The sequence below is a fragment of the Idiotropiscis lumnitzeri genome, chromosome 20 (assembly GCF_059441095.1).
Source record: "Idiotropiscis lumnitzeri isolate Australia: NSW breed Sydney's pygmy pipehorse chromosome 20, RoL_Ilum_1.0, whole genome shotgun sequence".
Classification (NCBI taxonomy): domain Eukaryota; kingdom Metazoa; phylum Chordata; class Actinopteri; order Syngnathiformes; family Syngnathidae; genus Idiotropiscis; species Idiotropiscis lumnitzeri.
This window is the reverse complement of record NC_142410.1, coordinates 10,992,375-11,012,760: the sequence shown is the minus strand read 5'-3', so window position 1 is coordinate 11,012,760 and position 20,386 is coordinate 10,992,375. Positions and strand designations below refer to the sequence as shown.

Here is a 20,386-nt window from a genome sequence, read left to right as displayed (position 1 = left end):
TTCTGACACGATTGGCTTTTTTTTCCCTGTGCAAGTCTGTTGTGTGTTTCATGCTTTTGTTCCTGTTTGTCTTTCTCCGTGTGTGTGTGTCGTGTGCGTTGCCATGGCGCCCCTCGCCGAGTTTGACACAACATCTGCAGCTTATAGTGGCTCATTACAGTATGAAATCACAGCAGTGGAAAGTCAGCACATATGGGCGGCTGCAGGTCGTCCTAAAGGTCGAGTAGAAAAACATGTGCGCGAGGACATTCTTCAGGCGTCATTAATGCGATGAACCTCCTTTTTCCTGCTCGTCGGACGATGTGAACGTTTTGCTGAGTTTGGCTCGCGTCTGTTTGACGTTAGAACTTGTGGGAAAGGCAGTTCACACCATGTTGTGCAGGAACGCTTCCAGACTCCACAGAGAGAGGAAAAAAAAGAGTTAATTCAGCATTTGGGAACAGTTACATCAAGGTTCCAGGAGACTTTGTTTTAACGTTGGCTAAAAAGAAAAAAAAAAGTCTGTGACGTCACTGGTTTAGCTTCAAGTGGCAACACTGAACTAATAAGAATTTTTTTCATCTCCAACATTACAGGCAATTAAGAAGGTCATCTGAAGTTACAAAGTAACCACTTTATGAATTCTACATACACTTATCTTTGTGGCTGAACGCTTCCTTTTTGAACAAAATAGGCTTTTTTATTTTTTTAAATGGGTTAGGGTAAGGGTTAGGGGTTAGGGGAAATTAGGGTTAGGGTTAGGGGAAATTAGGGTTAAGGTTAGGGGAAATTAGGGTTAAGGTTAGGGTTAGGGGTTAGGGTTAGGGGGAATTAGGGTTAAGGGTTAGGGTTAGGGGAAATTAGGGTTAAGGTTAGGGTTAGGGGAAATTAGGGTTAGGGTTAGGGTTTGGGTTAGGGTTAGGGTTAGGGTTAGGGTTAGGGGAAATTAGGGTTAGGGTTAGGGTTAGGGTTAGGGGTAGCACTTTGTAGCAAAGTGCAGCATCAAATAGTTCCTCTCCTTTTTTTGGGGGATTCTCAGAAACTTCAATTTACACCAACACCTATGGACCGAACATGCTTATTTTTTGGAAAGTGGAGGATGATTCCAGATTTAAAGGCCGAAAGTCACAACTGTGAGGCGGACGTGCTCACCACCAATATCCCACGGTGTCATCCCTGCGGTGTGTCCTGTTTTTGCAGGATGCTTATTATTGAAGTTCGCCCCAAAACAAAGCACGTTTCTCCATTGGATGTCATCATTTTTTGTGTGCGTGCGTGTGCGTGCTGTTCTTCACTTAGTGTGTGTGTGCGTGTGTGTGTTGGCAGGCAGCAGGGATGACGTCGTCAGGCGTGGTAGTAACAATGAGAACACGATTGAATCCAGACTACAAGGTCTCGGACCCTTTATTCCGCCCCAAACCGTGTCAAATAGATGTGAGAATCTAACAAGTTAAAAAGTTGAAACATTTTGCGCGCGTCCGCGTGCTTGTCGTGTCGCGTGTGCATGTACAGTATGTGGGAAAAGACGAGAAAAAAGTCCACTGGTGGAGTTTCCTGAGTGAAGTGGAGCAGTGTGGAGTGGATAGGAAATGACTCATGGTGTGTGCGCGCGCGTGTATGTGTGCGCGTGTGTGAGAGCGTGGGTGTGTGCTCCAGTGTGCAGTGTGTTAAAAACACGGAGCACAGTGGTCCCGGTGAGTCACTCCGTGATGTTCACTTTTCCATGCTGACGACCACGGCGAGCGCGTCGTTCTTCGCGTCAACTTTTTACGAGTTATTTTAAATTATTTTCATCTCGTTTTCATTATTATTGTGTAAAGTGTGCATCAAGCGCGCACACGCACACACACTTTAAAACGATGGACTCTCATGTTTTATGCACGATTTGCGGATTTTTCGTGGCGTTGCTGAGCGCTTTCCATGGCACGTGCGCACAAAAAAGTAAGTTCGAGTTTGTTAAATTGAATCTTTTTGCGTGTGTACGTCTGTGTGTATGCGTGTGTGTTCGTGTTTGTAAATAGTTTCCTTTACCGGCTTACATAGTTGACCGGTTCCGCATTCCGATGGCCTGATTTCAGGCACCACATGCATCGACCCTCAAGTCTCAGACCAACTCGAAGTAATGCGCCACGAGTTGGGGGCAAAAATTAAAAAAAGACGTCCAATGATGGTTAACGATGATGTCGAAACAAGAGTATATTTTTTTTAGGTTTTCTTGTATGTCTGTCTGGACATTTGTCAGATTTCAGACTGACACTGAAGGCAACACCACATTTAAGATATGGTAATGAGGTGAAAGTCCGACGCCTTCAAGAACAGTCTGAAATGAGTGATTTCCTCACGCTACCGATAGATCTGGTTATCTATGTAGATGGATTCTATTGCTGTGATTTCGAGCTGACCCTGAAGCCACCGTACGTTAGGTAAATTTCACGTGTTGCCTTCAGGGATATCGGTGTTTTCCTGACGCCATGTATATACATGGATGGTTGTATGTCTGATTTCATACGTATTTCGGACTGTTTGCAAATGCAACATTTAATATAAGAAAATTAGGCGCCAGATGTTACCTGAAGGCATAGTCTGAAATCAGTGCTTTTATCATTCTCTTGTTTGTCTGTCAAATATATTGAGCCAACTAGAAACGAATCGCCTCGATTATGATGTGTTTCCAAGGCAAACAACAAACTAACATAAATATGAACGTTATCAATGAAACGATCTGCTGTGTTCATTTCAATATAAACTAGCATGCAACTAGTTGACATGTGCACATATTGCATCATGCTTTTTTAAATAAGAAAAATAGCACACTATGGTAATGTGCAATAACTTAAATCAATAGATTGTAAAGAATTTAACAGTTACTAAAACATGATTTAATGCTTCAAATCTATTCATTGTGCCACTCCGTCTGGTGTGTCCACCTTGGCCAGCGGGGGGCAGTAAAATGCAGGCCTACTGAAGACAATCGAAGAAGATGCACGCTCAGTGACTATATTAATTGTTTTCACAGAGGATAAACAATATATGTCTGTGAGTATTGTCTGTCTCCGTCTTGTTTTCAAATATTTGTTGTTTCAAGTGTTACAATTTGGTGTTGATTTTTAAATTCATTTATTTTTGGTGGTATTGTAGTTGACTTTCGTTTTAGTTGACTTCTACACAATAATTGTGACTTTTGTTTTTATCTTGCCTTGACAAAAACCCAATGTATAACTAAAGCTAAAACTAATACTAAAACCGTATTTCTTTTTTAAATCGCAAATATAACCCTGCCCGTATCAGGATTCTACATGAAAATAGTCCAACTTCCAAGTGAAGTAATGGAGATCGATCCTGCAGCAATGTGCAGTAAGTTGACTTAATACAGAGAGTTTAGTGCAGTTGTTTTGGTAAGAGTTTGCGTTGAATCCCGACGGAGGACAGCAGGCTGAGTTCATACGAAAACACTGCTCGCCTTCAGATCATTTCCTGATGCTTTCAAACGCCGCTGTTGTGTGCGTGTCGGTGTGCGCGCGCGCGTGTGTGTTCGCCACCACTCCAAACACGAAGCCGAGCCTCGCAGCGCGAGGCCATCTCCCACATCTGGATATCAGCTGCTGCTCCGCCCGCCCCCGTCTGTTTTATGACAAAACGCAACATCCCCACACCCAAAAAAGACGAGACTCCCCAACGTCAGGAATGCGAACGCCGGCGCCAGATTGCGCATGATCGGCGAGTGAGCGCGTCCACGCGTGATGTGACGTGACGGGGAGCGAGGACGTTTGTTGCGTGGCCGCACTTTGCGGTGCAGACGTGGTTTGTTGGACACGGGGTCAGTTGACGGTCAACGCCTCCGCTGCTTCCCGGTGACCTTGGGCATTCCCGGAGTTCTTCCACAGTTCTTGCCACTTTTAAGCATTACAACCTCACTCTGCTGCACAAGTACACCGTTAAAAAAACAAAACTGTTATTTGTTTTGGGGGGGGGGGCTGGCTAAACCAGTCATGTGTGTTAAGTACGACACTGAAGTTGGCCCTACGCCATCGTCATGCTCCAGCTTTGTATTCCACTTTAATAGAACGCCACTACCCTCTCTCGCCTGTAGGTGGCAATGTTTCTCACAGTTTTGCATGCGTAAGGACGCTGGTTTGCGCTCGCATTTGCAGTTAAAAACAAGACTTTAGTGCTCTACCATGGCCACCAAAACAAAATAACTGTGTTTCTCCGCTATTCACGCTTTACACTTCACCAGCTTTCAAATGAGACCCAATTAGAAAAATCCGATTGGCAAAATCTGGAATAAATTGTTTCAAATGTCCTACGTAGCCATTTTGACTGCAGATCTTTCTCACTTGGGTCAAGTTTACAGTTGTTTGAAGGCTTCTAGTTGCCGTAACAACTCTGCTAATTTCCACTAGCCTGTCTATAGCATTTTGCATTGGGTGTTAGCAAATGAAATGGTTTACTTGATCATTTTGCTGTTCAATTTAAACGAAACGTTTCATTGTTTTATGGATCCGCTTGACAGATTTTGGCTTTGTTTAATAATCCTACAGATTACGCGACTAGATATGCATCCAATATTCATCTCCAGTTTTGATGCGTAACAAGATTTAAATGTCGAGTGGTCGGAGGATGCCAAGGACGGAACAAGTTGCATTGCAAATAGATGAGTCAGGAAGTATGACGTAAACCCGAGTGTCAGGAGAGACCATTGTTTAGGCCATTTTATCGCCATGACGAATACTGTTGCGTGCAAAAAAGATTTATTATTTATTTATTTATTTAATTTTTTGCATCCAGTTGTTATGCAACAAATGAAACATGACGTGTTTGGATAATAGCGCCGGACTGGTTTTATATTATATTTTATTTTTAATGAACGCCAAAATGTTTGATAATTATTGAAAACATGCTTAAAAAAATTAATAAACAATTTCAGTTGTGCAATCATTATTTTCAAAATATTCTGAACAAACACTTACTTTTCAAATTATTTAGTCTGGTATTATATCCAAAAGCTTTTCAAACAAATCAATCTTGTTAAGTGGAGCAGCATAACCCAAACAAGTTGAACTGAAAAAAAAAACAAAAAAAAAACCCAAAGAAAAACAAGGGGGGGGGGGCATGTGAGGGGCACACATTGAAGCGTTCATCTGTGTGACTGTCATGCAAACAAATGAAGCTTTCCATTGTGTCCGCAGTGGGCGGGCGGGAAGGAAGCTTTCCCCTCGAGCACCATCTTGTTTTCATCGGGGTGACGTTTCGTAGAAGACACACAAACAATCCCAAGGAAGCACTTTGTGCAAACACGCACACGCTCGCAAACTTCGCCTCTCGCTGAGTCTCTTGCGTCAGCAGCGCCACTGCAAAAGGCTGTTTGAATTTTTGTTTGAGAATAATAACTCCAGTTCCTTCATTTTTGTTGTAATTCCACTGTCATCCACTAGATGGTGGCACACTAACGGGTTAAACTTGGTATAAATTGGAAAGACGGAAACAGAAAGTCTTTCAAGCTCAGGATGATTTTTGCTTCAGATGTCCTGCTTTTTATGCCTACAGAAAGCAACGGTTGTAGCTTCATTTCAGAATGGCAAAAATGATGCGAGTCAACACTTTGCTGCAATGTCTTTTTGTTTTGTAAGAAGTCGTGGAGAGAGAAGAAAAAAGTTGATGTGAAGTTTTCCTGTGCGCAGATAAGTGCGGCCTCTCGGAATTTTGGAATTCTGATCTGGACGCGTGCGTGCCGTGCGCATCCTGCAAGCAGTACCCCAAGACGCCGTCGTGCAACACATGTGAGACTTCACTTTGACATTTTCAGTTCTGCCACCTTTCACTTCTACTGCAACACATTTCACTTGGAAAATGTCGACTTTTAGGCCGATACAATTCCTCTACTTTCTTGAACTTCAACAGATCTTAATTTGTGCATAGGGTTAAACATACTTTCAAAAAAAATAAATAAAGTTTGGATTATGCTAAAAAGATTAGATTTTGTGAATTCCTCGTTTATTATCGTCAATTTCCAACTTTGAAGTTGCCGTGATTTTTTTTCAACCGTAGGCAAATTGGTGGAGGAGACGTCAGACGTGTGGAAGCTGGCGGCCATCAGTAGTTTCTCTGTGCTGGCCGTGGTCCTGGTGGGCGCCGCGCTCATCATCGGGGTCATGGTGCATCGACGCAAGTCGCACAAACTGCCTCTACGAGGTACATCTTACACCTCCATCTGCCCCCCCTCCCCAAAGTCTTACACGCTACAGAAATAAGAAATGCTAATAATGTTTTCACTAATTTGTTTTATTACTTTTTTTGTACATTTTTTTAACCAATATTGGGTTATCTCATTGGGTTACCTTTAACCCAAATTGGGTTACTAAATTTTTTTTTTTTCAAACCCACATTGAGTAATTTTTAACCCATAGTGGGTTATTTTTAAACCCATATTGGAGTATTGGGTTACTATTTTTTAAATATCCATATTGGGTTAACTTCAACAAATTGGGGTATTATCACATCGGGTTACTTTTAATCCATGTTGGGTTATTATGTCATTGGGTCATTTCAATTCACATTATGTGAATTTATTGCATGAGTTTTTTTTGCATTGCTTGTAAGCCACATTAGGTTCTTATCTCATTGAGCTATTTTTAATTTGATTACTTTTAGCCCATACTGGGTTATTTTCAAGGATGTATAATGTATCTTTGCTAGGCAGCATGTGGTTTAAACGAACGTTATTTGAATGTCACTGAAGGACAAACGTGATTGTTTTGTTGGAGTAAACCTTGCCCTAATTTTTTTAATTTGTTTTTGTTTTACGCAGAACCAATCGAAGAAACGGCAGGGCCACTTTATCAAGCGTAAACCTTTCAGTGAGTCTACTTTTCACATCATGTGATCGTATCAAGTTTGATGTAACCCAGGGGTGGGTAATGGAAGGCCCAAAAATATTTGTTGCACTAATTAAACGTCGCCTTTTGTCGTCGGCAGCCTCGTCTTCCTCTGGAAACAAAACCTTGGACAGAAGCAAGCGGCCAACGCTCCCCCCGGGGCCCGACGCGACCCGACCCGACCCAGGGACCCTCCGGACCGCCCACTGTGTACTCTGATTGAGCGACCGACCACAGGCTTTCCCCTGACATCAAATTATTTTTTTTTCTTTTTAAAGAACTTTATTTAAGCGTAGAAACGTCGACGACACGCAAGGGTGCCTTTGAACGATTCCCCCCTGGTAGAACGAACACTTGGGACCCCTGCAAGTGGGCTGCTATGTTACGTCATAGCATGAATGTAAGTATGAAGAGGTCAAAGGTCGGGCTTGACACTGTCGGGGTCTGTTTGAATGTAGCTAACGTTTAGGTGAAGCGTCTTCGCTCTAGACAAACGTGCACTGTAACTGCGGCTCTTGCCGAACAAAACCACACAATACGTACTTACGTCTTTGCGAATCGATTCGATTCGAATCATGTTCAACCGGCAGAGACGATGTGGAAATACTGACGGCTTTTTTTTTTTTGTCCTACCAAAGGACTATTTGGGCCATGTTGACTGGGAAAGGTGGGAAATGGAAAACAGTATTACAACATACTATGAAAATTATTTTAAAAAAATAAAATAAAATAAAAAAAAAATAAGGGGGGGTAGTAGGCTTTCCTCGACATGCCCCCGTAGACATTTTATTTTACATTATTCTTTTGAAAAGCGCAACTTTTCTGTCTTGTTTGCAATGTGGCCCAAATACGCCTTTGGTGTTTGTCTTCAAAAACATTTTTTTTTCCTGTTCACTAGTGCAAAAATTCCGATCTAGGACACTATCAAGATATAAAAAGTCTACACACCCCATGTTCAAATCTCAGGTGATTTGGATAAATCATTTCAAATCTTTTTCAACATGAATCTGACGGATAGCGTTTATTAAAATTGGCCGACTTCAGCTGTTTCAGTAGGCTTTTCCTGCCACTTTGCGTGGAGACTTTATATTTTTTTCACGGTGCTATTTTCTTCCAATGTGGCCCAAATAATCCTCGTTGTTGCTTATGAAAAACTTTTCTTCCTAGAGTTTTAAAAGATGTACAGAATTCCCTTACAGGGCAATATTATGAATAGATTTTAGTGAGTGTATGTTTAACATTCAAATTAATTCTATGTTGTTAGTCACAAGCACATTTCCAAAAAGGGACTTTTTATTTGTCAAAACGTGATTTGAACTAACATCTTCCTAATGATTTATTTTCTCAATTCTCTTCTAAAAATATATAATGTTGTGTACATGCACTGGCTTCTTTTGACCTATTGCAGTCGTCTTATTGCTTTTGAGTACCAAAATGTATTTTCACAATAAAACGTTTAACGATGCAGTGGTCGCTGTGAATTTGAACACAAAACGAGAACCACACGTTCATTAACAAGTTTTTTTTTTTTAATCACTACTTTGTTTCCATCCTAAATGAGCTAACAAAGAAGTAGAAATCTACTCATCTGTGACAAAATAGTTATATAAATATGACTTAAATACTGAGCAGAGCATTCCATGAGGTGTCCCCCCCCAAAAAAATTGTATTACGCAAGAACTAAACTAGCATTTTTAGTTCTACAGAAGAAAACTGTACAAAGATCCAGTGGAGAGTTGATTCTACGAGTTACAATTTTGAGTAAGGACAAAAGGCGAGACGAAAACGACAACAAACATTCAAATAAAACAACTAAATATTAGTTTCAATGTGCATTCGCGACCACGGCAAATAAACAAAGGTCACAGTTCAGGAAGAATACCAACGAGGAAGAAACGTGGCAAAAAGGAGGACTCTCTGTTAGGAATATGCGGGATGGCAAAAGAGATGGAATCATTTGGATTTTTGGGGGGTAAAGAAAAGATGGATGACTGCGAGAAAGTGTTGTGATACTGCACAGAAAGTTGAAGTCAAAAAAAAAGTTGGGATATTACTAATATTTTGTGAAAAAAAAATAAATTGCAGAGGGATAAAAGTTGTTCTACGGCAGGGAAAAAATAAAGTTCAAAAGTTGTATTGCAAGTCAAGAATTGAAATTCACTTGTTGCGTTGTTTCCGTCGTCGCCTCGGACGAGGTATTTCAAGCTTGTGTGAGCGGCGGTTGGCGACGTGAGAATAAGGCCAAGAAAATCCCGCAAGAACATGTGTGGACGAGGCACGAGACAATTTAACACCCTCCCCTTCTCCACGGGAGTCCTGAAAAGAAATTGTGGGCGGCATGCACGTTTGAAATTGAAGTTAACAGATTATATTCATGAAAAAACAAAAACAAAATCGGGACACAGAAGGGCCGGGCAAAATTTGGGAATTTGATTTTTGTTTTTTCTTCCCTCAAAACTCAGAAACGGGCAATGTTATGAGATGGAAAAAAAAAAAGAAAAAGAAGAGAAATGTCAATAAAATAATTCCTGCAAATATTTGAAATTTATAATGAAACTGTCATTAACCTAGTATTTCATACAAAAGTGAAATGTGCAGCATTTTCATTTTGTTTAATTCCACGAACAATTTTCTTATTTACAACAAATTTTGCCGAGCCCTCATAATGAAAGTGAAATATTTTATAATCTAAATTTTGTGATGGTTGCCATCTAATTCCGGTTGAGTTCTTTATGTCAAGTTGAAGATGGGTTAAAAAGTCAACTTTTAATTGTGTTGACTTCCTGCCAAAAAGGTCCTTAAAGGTCACACAAAACATTTCTAAACAACATTCAACAACACAAAAAAACAAGTCCTTAATCATTGTCGCTTTTAGCATACGTCACTTAACAGAAACTTATTGAAAATTATTATTTTGTTAGTAACAGCTAATGACTAGTTTCAAGTCCATCACTTTGAGTGAGCTTCACACAAACTAGATGAGGTATTTGACGTTTTTTTTGTTGTTTTTTTTAACGAGAGGTTTGTAACGCGAGCCTTCCTTCAACAGACACCACCCACAAAAAAGGTTTGGGGTATTAAGATTTAGGAATACATTCCAGCACAAACCGAAAATGTTCTTGAACCTTTGCAGGAGAACCCGATTTGACCTTTGACCTTCTCTAAAGTTTTGATATCACACGTCAACATTGAACACTTCAATGTTTCAGTACTTGAGGTGTGTGAAGACCAGATCAGAAATGCAGCGTTGTTTCACAACAAAAAGTTTACATTCGGGGTGACAATAAGTCTAAAAAGTAAAGTGTGGTGAGTCTCTGTCACCAAATGCAAGTGCGCCTGGTGAAAATCTGTTGACCTGTAAAGGTTACAACACAACCACCCCAACTTTTTGGGAGCAGAGTATAGATGTAACGTTTGCTGACAGGCACTGGGCAGTTGCAGGGAAAGCGAGCGGCGCCTTGCGGATCACTTTGGTTCTTTGTCCGTGAGACGCGAAGGACAACATTTGGATGTTGTAGAAAAGTTAAGAGGCGGCGGTGCGAGCGGGAGGAGACTTCAAAGAAAGGAGCCCATGTCCAAGCCCATGAAGTTGTTTGCATCCAAGCTAAAAGAGGAGGGGTTGTAAGCGTGGTGGTTCTGGTGCAACTTCTCGTGGTGCCGCAAGTTGGACTTGCTGGAGAAGCTCCTGCCGCACAGCACGCAGGCGAACGGCTTCTCTTTGCTGTGGATTCTTCGGTGACAGATGAGCTGCGTGGACACCCGGAAGGCCTTGCCGCACTCCAAACACTGGTAGCGCTTGGGCTCCGTGTGGATGCGCCGGTGGTTCTTGAGGGCCATCAGGTTGGAGAACTCCTTGTGACAAGCGCTGCAGGAGAACGAGCCCGTCTTGTGACTGTTCTTGTGGTTGAGGAGCGAGCCGGCGTGGCGGTAGGTGCGGCCGCAGTGCTCGCACACGTGACTCTTCTCCGCCCGCTCGCCCGCGCTTTCGCCACGATGGGACAAAGGTTCGGTCCAGCCGCAAGCCTCGGGTTCATCCGAGCCGCCTCGGTCGGGGGCCTTAGCGTGCACGTCCATGTGATTTTGCAGGTGCGCAATGAGACAGAAAGTCTTACCGCATTCTGGGCAGCAATGGCGCCTCATCTGGGAGTGGATCTGGAGCGTGAGCGGGTCCGGGAAGGTCTGCAGACACAGGCCGCAGTGGTGGAGGTTTTCCGAGTGAGTCTTCTTGTGGTTGAGGAGGGAGCCGGCGTGGCGGTACGAGCGCCCGCACAGGTCGCACCTGCAGCAGCAACAGTTCGGCATCACTAGAAGTTAGCGATAAACGGAGCAAACAGGACTAGTTGGCGGGCAATATTTGAACAACTCACGTGAAGCACTTATCCGGGCTTTCCCCCTGCCGCATCCCGACCTCTCCCTGACCTCTCTGGCAGCGGTGCCTCTTGAGTCCGGACCTTCCTTGGAAGCTCTTTCCGCACGCCGAACAGCTGAAGTGTCCGTCTGCGCGGCTGTGGACCTTCTGATGGTTGTGCAGGATGCTGGCGAGGCGGAAGGCCTTCCCGCACGTGAGGCACACGTACTTCTTCTTCTGCGTGTGGATGCGCGTGTGGTTCCGCAGCGCCATGGGGTTGGTGAAGGGCTTGGCGCAGAAGGTGCACGAGAAATGTCCCGTCTTGTGCGTGTTCTTGTGGTTGAGGAGGCTGCCGGCGTGCCGGTAGCTGCGGTGGCAAAGGTTGCACGAGAACATCCGCTCCTCTTTGCCGTTGGCGGCGCTTCCCGGGGAGCCGGCGCAGGCGTGGGCCGCGAGTCGGTCGCTGGAAGGAAACGTTTGTTTACACCGCTTGCACTTTGAAGCTCGGGACCTTAAGCCGCGCCGGCCGCCCTTCCGGGAGTCGGCGCAGATGTGAGCCGACAGCGGCCGTTTCCCTCGGAAACCTTTTCCGCACTTTTGGCAAGAGTACTGGCGGCGAGCAAAGTGTGTGCGTAAGTGGTTCTTCATGGCCAGCTGATTGGAGTAAGCTTTGTTGCAAAGAGAACAGTAATATTGACCCGTTTTGTGTGACTTTTTGTGGTTAACCAGACTGCCGGCGTGGCGATACGTGCGGCCGCACTGCTCACACGCAAAGGGTCGCCGGTCACCCGCGTGTTCCGATTTGAGCGCAGACTCTCGCGTCGTTCGTTGCCACGCTTCTCGGTCGTCCTCGGCGTCAGACTTGTTCATCTGCATGAGGGTCTGGATCTGGTGGTTCAGTTCTTGGATCTTGGCTCGGTTCTCCTTGTGCCTCCTGAGGTGGATCAAAAGCTGCTTCTGGATTTTGAAGGCTTTACCGCACTCGTGACAAGTATGCCTGGAGGGGAGAGAAGAGGAACATGGTCAGTGTTTTTCTCGTATCGCCGTCTGGAATGTGAGCTCAAATTGTTTCCTTCTTGCTGGCGGGTGGGGGCGTGACAGAAAATAGATGAACACACGACTTGGATGATCAGCGTCGTACGAGTACGTTACCTCTTGACATCAAAGTGGGACCTCTGATGGTTTTTCAGCGCCAACAGGTTGTAAAAGCGTTTCTGACACACGCTGCACTTGAACACTCCCGTTTTGTGAGACTTCTTGTGGTTGAGCAGAGAACCCGAGTGTCTGTACGAGCGGCCGCACTGATCGCATCGGTGCTGACGGTCCTCCGGGTGGTCCCTGACGTCACGGCGGCCTTCGTGTTGCAAATTCTTCGCTTTTACTTCAACGTCTTCGCCGTTTGCCGCCACAGCTTCTTCTTCTTTCTTTTCTGCTGTGCAGTTGTGGTTTTCCAGACGATGGTAGCCGGCGCAGAAGGTTCCACAGCGACCGCAAATGATACTTTGCGTCCCCTCCTCGCCGCCCGGCCGCTCACTCTCACCGAGGCCGTCTTCATCTTGGTGTTTGATGTGCACGAGCTGGTGGGTGACCAAGTCCTGCCGGCTGGCGAAGCTTTCTCCGCAGGTGCTGCAGATCATCATCTGCCCCGACTCGTCGTCTCGAGCGTCCTCCTGAGAGGACATGGACGAGGGTCCCGAGCTGGCAGCGGCACCCTGGGACTGCGTGTGTCCTCGGAGGTGGCTCCTGAGCGCCCGCATGCTGCTGTAGCTGTTTCCGCAAATGGAGCACTGAAAAAGATCGCCGTCGTCTTCATCGGCGTTGCCGTTCAGCTGCTCGCTGCTCAGATTTTCTCGGAAGCTCGGCTCAAAGTAATTCTGATGATTCGCATCGTTCGGTCCGGGAAACTGCGCGACAGTGCTCGCAAAGTTCCCGTTGGCGTGGTGGCCCCCGCCTGTGCGCTGCTGTTGAAGGAGGGGGCACGTGTGCGCCATGATGCCGGCGATGTCCGCGAAAGTCTCGCCGCAGTCGGCGCACATGTGCCGCTGCATCGAGTGCTCGCCGTGAGGTAGTCGCACGCTCGCGTCTTGAGCATCGCGGTACGCGCCGCCGTTCTCCTGATGGGGGCCGAGCGCGAGACGAGCACCGTCGTCCGTCTCGTCATCCTGTCGCGACGAGAAGATCCCCTGCTGGTTGACGGGACAAAATTGCGCCGAGGTGAGCCAGTCTGCCTCGCCGGTGGCGTTGAGCGACGATTTGTGTCCTTTGTGGAGGCGGAGGTGACTCTTGAGCGCAGCCAGGTGGGGATATTTCTTCCTGCAGACGGAGCACTGGTATATCCCCACCTGATGCGAGCGTTTGTGGTTGATGAGGCTTCCGGAGTGGCGGTAGCTCTTGCCACAAATTTGACACCTGAAGGGACGCTCGTCGGAATTGGCCAAGGAAGCGCCGTCCACTTGGGATGCATTCACAGCCGGGTTGAGACTTCTGGGATCCGTGAGCGGGGGTCTTCCCTGAGAGCCGACGGAAGGTGGCGTTTGATTAACGGAGCAGTTTGAATACATGAGTCCATTTGCGCTGATGGTTTCACGCGGATGATCGAAAACAGGACGATGATCGACGGACGCCAAAGAAGGAACATGATTGAGGTGATCTGTATAAAAGTTGGATTTGGGCGAGGTAACGTTGTTGTATGTCATGGTGAGGCTCTCTGCTGTGTTGTCTTGCAGGCCAAAGGACGCAGACGAAGAGTTATGCATTTGGATGTGCTCCTGGAACGCCTCATCACTTGGGAACGCAACCTGACACAAATGGCAGAAGTTGACCGGACCGTCTGGGCTCTTCGGGGAAAACTGCTCCTGTGTGGAGTTGGAGTAAAAGCCGGCTGCGGAGCTACTGCCTCCGCCGGCGCTTCTGACCTTGTGGGTCCTCTGGTGGCTGTAGAGCGCCGCCATGTTGTTCAAGAGTTTGAAGCACACGGTGCACTCGAACATTCCCACCTGATGAGTCTTCTTGTGGTTGTTCAAGCTTCGGAGGTGAATGTACGTCTTGTCGCAGAGGTCACATTTGAACGGCCGGCCGGTGGCGTCATCCGGCATGTCACACGGCGGATGATGGCCCTCCATTTTGTGGTCAACGGGGACGTTTTGCATTTGAGCTCCGACAGTCGACTGGTTGTTCCAAGGATTATTTGCGATTTCATGCGTGGCTTCAAACTCCACTTCCTGCTTTTTTGCTAGCGAGGTATTGTGAACTCGCTCGTGCGTAGCGAGCTGCGTCGCCAGGCGGAAAGCTTTCCCGCATTGCGGGCAGGAGTACTTTTTGCGCGCCGTGTGACTCCGCATGTGACTTTTCAAAGCCAAAGCGTTGGAGTTCTCTTTTCCGCACACGTGGCACTCAAAGGATCCCACGTCGTGAGCCTTTTTGTGATTGGCGAGGCTGCCGGCGTGTCTGTAGCCACGCCCGCATTCGTCACATTTGAATTTGCGCTCTTCCTCTTGCTCCAGGTGACCGTCCATATGCTCGACTAGCGCCGACAGGTCAGCACACATCAACCCGCACTGTTTGCACGGGAAACCCACGGTCCGTGCTGAGTCATGCGTCGCCATGACGATGAAGACCGAAATATGAGCACCAGATATAAAGTGTATGCAGGAGAGTAATACATTAGATGCCTTTCTTGTCCGTGCACAACGGAGAACAGTCGTTTAGGTCCAAAGGGTGTCCGGAAAGGCCGTAGAAGAGAGGATGAATTCCGTCTATGGTGGAGAGAAGCAGACAGAACATATAACATTGTATAAATTAAACCTCATTTCAACATGAGTAAGACAGAAGTGATAAAATGACTAACACTGTCCAGTGTCAAACCAAATGAACAAAATATCACAAGCAAAACACATTGTGCCAGGACAGAAATAAAGTGCTTTGTTCACATTAATTTTGTAAACTGCACTGTGATTAAACAATATGTTATTGTCATGTATTTACTTGCACGATTTGATGCCATCAGGTGACGTTGCCTTGACGTCACAGCAGTGATAATTACAGACTGATGATGGAACTATATAGTCGACATAATAGAAAATAATTCACTCATTGCCTACTTCTTAAGTCAATAGACAGGAGGCTTAGTGGGTTTTTTTGTGAACTATACAGTTTACTATTTGTTTATTACAAAATATCAACAAGAAAACTTTGCAGTGATTAGAGTGATTAATTCCGAAAACATCCAGGGATACTAGCAGGCTAGCTTGCACTAGCTGTGTCAATAAACCAGGAAAACAACGCCTTCTTTTTTTTGCTCCACATTTTTTTAAACATCGCCGCAAAACAATTGCAGAAAACACTTCTACTTAACTGTACACTTGGCGAATGTTTTGAAAACAAGCATTAGTTCGGCGCAAGTGAATGTGTTACGCTAGTTAGTAGTGAGGTTAGCGGCGCGACATGCTAGCAGCCGCTAAGCTAGCAAAACAAACATTGCAGCAAAAAAAAAAAAAGACAGGAAGCGCAACGTCATTTAGCGTAGCAAACCAAATACCTCCAATATCGACTTGACGCACATTACAGTGGACACGTGCTTTCTCGTGAGATAATTAAAGAACATTTTTTTCGATGTTTATCCATCCAAAGGGACTCTGTTTTTCCAATTGTCTTATTCTTCTTCCATCCCCAGTTCAACACTGATCTTGTTGCTAGGGAACAGGAAATGTGCAACCGCTAAATACTTCCTGGCGGAGAGTCACTTCTTGGACCGAATTTAAAATAAAACAAAATAAATCAATACATATAAATCCAATCACACAGACTCACGGTCCAACTCTAATTGTTTTTTTTTTCTACTACGGGTGTCAAAATAATTTTTGTAGTTATCATTTCCCACAGAGGCACAGGCTTGTGTCAAAGGGTGGCATCTGCCACCCTTAACAAATGTTTTGACCTTCTCTTGCTAAATTTAAAAAAATATTAAAAATGTTCCTCATACTGTGTCCGTAGTGTGCATAAATCGTGTGCTTAGAATTTACTTCCACCCAGACATCCCCTCCTTTCAAGAAGAAAGAAGTGCTATCTGTCCCAGCAATTAATTATTAATTTATTATTATTATTAGTAGTAGTAGTAGTATACTGTTAGATTAGCCGTTACAGTGGTTTCTCTAGTCTATGTTTATTAAATTCAAATGGTGTGTCGAGACTGACAATTTATGTGAAAAAAATATAGCAAACATTTTTTTCAGACATTTAAAACGCCGCAACTTCGACTCTGGTACAGTAGATTTAAAAATAAATCTACAAAAAATTGATTAAACTAAACGCGAATTGCTTCACACTCGGCAGCCTATAATCTGTCCTCATCATGGTCCTAGCGCCGTCCGACCCATACTCAGTCAGTCAGCCAGTCAAAACGGACCACCGCGTCCGACAACAAACACAGTCTTGTGGGGAGTCATTTTTTTCATTCTTCCAAGCACTATCAACTCACCATTAATGCTCTGCAACAGGTGAGGCTGTCACTCGTTCGTTAAGTACAATTAAAAAATAATAATAATAACATAAGAAGCTGATATAAACGATGCCGCCGCCGTCGAGCGAAATGGGTGCAGCCGGTCCTAAAGCCAGCCATTTTGGGTTGAATTAAATTAGCAACCGAGCTAACGAGGGGGGCGACCCGCACGTAGTGTGAAGAATTTGTTGACACTGTTACATTCACTTCTCACTACTGACACTTAACATCGCGCGTGGTCGTGTTGGGCAAAAAAAAATATATAAAAATGGTTTGATGTCGCCGACTTCCTATGTCATCGAGGCGGTTAGCTTATTGTCCCGAAGGTCCTAATGCCAGCCATTTTGTGATATTTTTCATATTTCCAAACGATGCAGCATCGTCATGTACTCAACGAACATTTTCGCCTGCTTGCTATGAAATAAACGCATTCCTGGAATGCTGCTAATTATGTGGCAATAATTTTTTTTGTGTTGAATAATTCACTGATTCCCAACCAGTAACCTTTTTAGTGCTGGCGACATTTATTGACAGGCAGAAAACATGAATGCTCGAGATGAGTGCTTCTCAAACTTTGTCCATTAAAAAAACAACAACAAAAAAACTTTGCATCATGACCAACATCAACGTACAGTATAGTGGCATTAAAAACGAGGCAGGTATTTTTACTATTTTTGTAAGCAGCTGTTAACATGTACACTGTACTTAAACATCGACAAATACATTTGTAGTTCTTTTAGAATACATGCTAGTCAGTTAGACGTGTCACGATTAGTTGACAATAAAATATTTACTCAGTCAGATACTTTTTTAAGTTAAAAATTGTCCTAATACTCAATATTTTGACGTCTCTGCAGTAACTATTCGCCCATTTCTGTAGACCTCCGCAGAGTGATTATATTTTTGTTGAATTAAAATAAAACATTTGCTCCCGCTTTGCCTATTTTGTGATGAGATGATTTCATGAGATACTGGTTTACCTTTACTGATATTCTTGTCATTAAAATGTGTGCTTTGGCTCCATCCAGGTTGGGAAACGCTGGCCTAATTGATCTTCAGACAGATAGATGGCTTCGCCGCAGGCCGGTAGCCCGCCTCCCACGGAGCAACACGCCCCTCTCGCACAAGATGGGGACAGCCAACAAGAAGAGGCGACGGCGGCCGCGCCGGTGAAAAAACGTGGCAGAGGGCGCCCCCCCAAATCCAAACTGTCCTTCAAGTGCTCGTCCTGCGCCGAGTCCTTCCGGAGCGTGTCGGCCCTGCGCGACCACAAGCTCTCGGCGCACTCCAAGGAGCGTCCGCAACATCTCCACACGTGTTCGCAGTGCCACAAGATCTTCTCCAGCAAAGCCCATCTCTCCAAACACGAAAGCACGCACTCGGCCCTGCGGCCCTTTCAGTGTCCCGACTGCCACAAGGCGTACAAGACGCCCACCGAGCTGCGCAACCACAGCCGCTCGCACACGGGCGAGAAACCGTTCGTGTGCACCGAGTGCGGCAAGGCCTTCATGCAGGCCATCTGCCTGCGGATTCACATGACGCAGCACAACGGCGAGCGGCCTTACTCCTGCCGCCAGTGCTCCAAAAGTTACCCCACCTTGTCCAAACTCAAGGTGCACATGCGCTCTCACACCGGAGAGAAGCCGTACTTCTGCGGCGAGTGCGGCAAGAGTTTCGCCGACCCCTCCGTGTTCCGCAAGCACCGACGCAACCACCAAGGCCACCGGCCGTACGCCTGCAACGAGTGCGGCAAAACCTACACGGAGCTGAAGGACCTGAAGAACCACGAGCGCTCTCACACCGGCGAGAAGCCCTTCCTGTGCTCCGACTGCGGCAAGGCCTTCTCCCGTTCGTCCTCGTTGGTTTGCCACCAACGCATCCACTCCCAGAAGAAGCCCTATCAGTGCGAGCAGTGCGGAAAAGGATTCACGCAGCTGTCCTCCTACCAGTCTCATCTGCGCACGCACTCCGGCGAGAAGCCCTTCCTGTGCCCGCAGTGCGGAAAGATGTTCTCCGACCCATCCAGTTTCCGCCGGCACCAGCGAGCCCACCTGGGTTTCAAGCCCTACCCGTGCGACAAATGCTCCAAAAGATTCCGACAGCCGGCCGATCTGGCCGTGCACGAACGGGTCCACTCCGGGGAGCGACCTTACAAATGTCAGAGCTGCGACAAAGCCTTCGTGGCGTCCTGGGACCTGCGGCGCCATTTGCTGGTCCACACGGGTCTGCGTCCCTTCTCGTGCAGCGAGTGCGACAAGTCGTTCGCCGAGCGCTCCAGCCTCAACAAGCACCGCCGCGTGCACTCGGGAGAGCGGCCGTTCAAGTGCGGCGAGTGCTTGAAGTCGTTCGTGGTGTCCTCCAGCCTGCGCAAACACGAGCGGACTCATTTGGCCGAGCAGGCGCAGCAGCAACGGCGGCCGGAGGACGAGGCGGAGGCGGAGGCGGAGGCGGGCGGCTTCACGGGCCACCGCGCGACTCTGCCGCAGTTCTCCTGCGGCCACTGTGACGCCACCTTCGGCACTTGGGATGAAGTCCAGGCGCACGAGAACCTCCACGCCGCCCAGCGGGCCGCGGGCAAGACGGCGGGCTCGCACACCTGCGCCACCTGCCGGGCGGAGTTCGCCGAGGCGGCGGAGCTCCAGGAGCACGAGAAGCAGCATCCCAAGCCCAGGCCTCACGTGTGCGCCAGCTGCGGCAAAGGTTTTCTCAACCGGGCCGGCCTGCGCAAGCACCAGAAAATCCACTCCAGCAGTAAACCTCACAGCTGCTCCCAGTGCGGGAAAGCCTTCCTGTTCCCCGCCTACCTCCGCAAGCACTTACGGACGCACGCGGACACCTCGCCGTCCGACCCGAACATCATCCACACCGACCCGCTGCCCCCTCCGCCTCCCAGTGAGCCGCCTCCCGCTACCGCAGAGGCCGGCGGCATCTCCTTGACCGTTCCCGTCAGCGTGTCTGCCGCCGCTTTTCACACTCTGCCGGAGTACTTGATCAAGGAAGAAGGACTTTAAATAACGTTCCACGAGTGGCCTTAAAATGAGTTGCAGTCTTTGGGGACGAAGCCCGACGCCACCGTTCGGTTGCAAGATTTATGGTGAATTTCTGGAAATGAAGCTGGAGAATTTTGGAAAAATATTCCAAGATGTAAACATTCAATGGGAAGTAACTGGGAATTGTGGGTAATTTAATGGAAAGGTATTATATTCAAGGTTAAGTATTTTGTTTTGTCACAAGCAGACATCCGTGCAAACATAAGCGCTTCTTCTTGCCTACATGCAAGGGCATCACTGTCATTTTTTTTTTTTTTTTTTGAGAAATGGATGGCAGGACATTTTCACCCCAATTTAGTTGGTTTTCACGCAAAAAAGTAACGCACAGAAATTTTTTTAAATAGAAAAAATGATCTCATTTCTCGCAGTTGTCCAGCTACTTTTTTTTTTTTTTTTTGCATGATTGCCAACTAAATTTTTGTGGGAACGTTTCAAGCGTGTCCTTCACTCGCAAAATCCATTTAAAGGTCAGCTCCTCCACATTTTGTTTTTCCATTCCAAAAAGTATTTGCCTTACTTTGTATTCATGACTGAACCGTTTTACCGTGTTGGCATCAAACAGCACCCGACTTGTGTTTCGTGTCATTTCAAGAGGAATAAAAATGACATTTGTTATCATTTGCCTGTGTGATTAAAA

The 20,386-nt window shown here is 46.2% G+C and overlaps 3 protein-coding genes across 6 annotated transcripts; 2 read left to right on the top strand and 1 right to left on the bottom strand.

The window, feature by feature from the left end:
• Positions 1-1,566: 1,566 nt before the first annotated feature.
• On the top strand, positions 1,567-8,941 carry LOC148317723 (tumor necrosis factor receptor superfamily member 12A). The gene is made up of 5 exons (XM_088284053.1): positions 1,567-1,920; positions 5,661-5,759; positions 6,028-6,171; positions 6,788-6,836; positions 6,955-8,941. The coding sequence occupies exons 1-4, from the start codon at positions 1,839-1,841 to the stop codon at positions 6,826-6,828; spliced, it is 366 nt and encodes a 121-aa protein (XP_088140179.1). The 5' UTR covers positions 1,567-1,838; the 3' UTR covers positions 6,829-6,836; positions 6,955-8,941.
• Positions 8,362-16,952, bottom strand: znf646 (zinc finger protein 646). Of its 4 annotated transcripts, none has more exons than XM_088284042.1 (4): positions 16,679-16,952; positions 12,355-14,957; positions 11,222-12,199; positions 8,362-11,133 (listed from the first exon to the last, which is right to left on the bottom strand). In XM_088284042.1, the coding sequence occupies exons 2-4, from the start codon at positions 14,805-14,807 to the stop codon at positions 10,410-10,412; spliced, it is 4,155 nt and encodes a 1,384-aa protein (XP_088140168.1). In that variant the 5' UTR covers positions 14,808-14,957; positions 16,679-16,952; the 3' UTR covers positions 8,362-10,409. The 4 variants fall into 4 exon arrangements, with proteins under 4 accessions (XP_088140168.1, XP_088140167.1, XP_088140169.1 ...); XM_088284041.1 differs by lacking the exon at positions 16,679-16,952 and adding an exon at positions 15,740-15,917; XM_088284043.1 differs by lacking the exon at positions 16,679-16,952 and adding an exon at positions 15,557-15,677.
• znf668 (zinc finger protein 668) lies at positions 16,559-20,367 on the top strand. Its single transcript, XM_088284047.1, has 2 exons — positions 16,559-16,697; positions 17,728-20,367. The coding sequence occupies exon 2, from the start codon at positions 17,767-17,769 to the stop codon at positions 19,708-19,710; it is 1,944 nt and encodes a 647-aa protein (XP_088140173.1). The 5' UTR covers positions 16,559-16,697; positions 17,728-17,766; the 3' UTR covers positions 19,711-20,367.
• Positions 20,368-20,386: the final 19 nt, after the last annotated feature.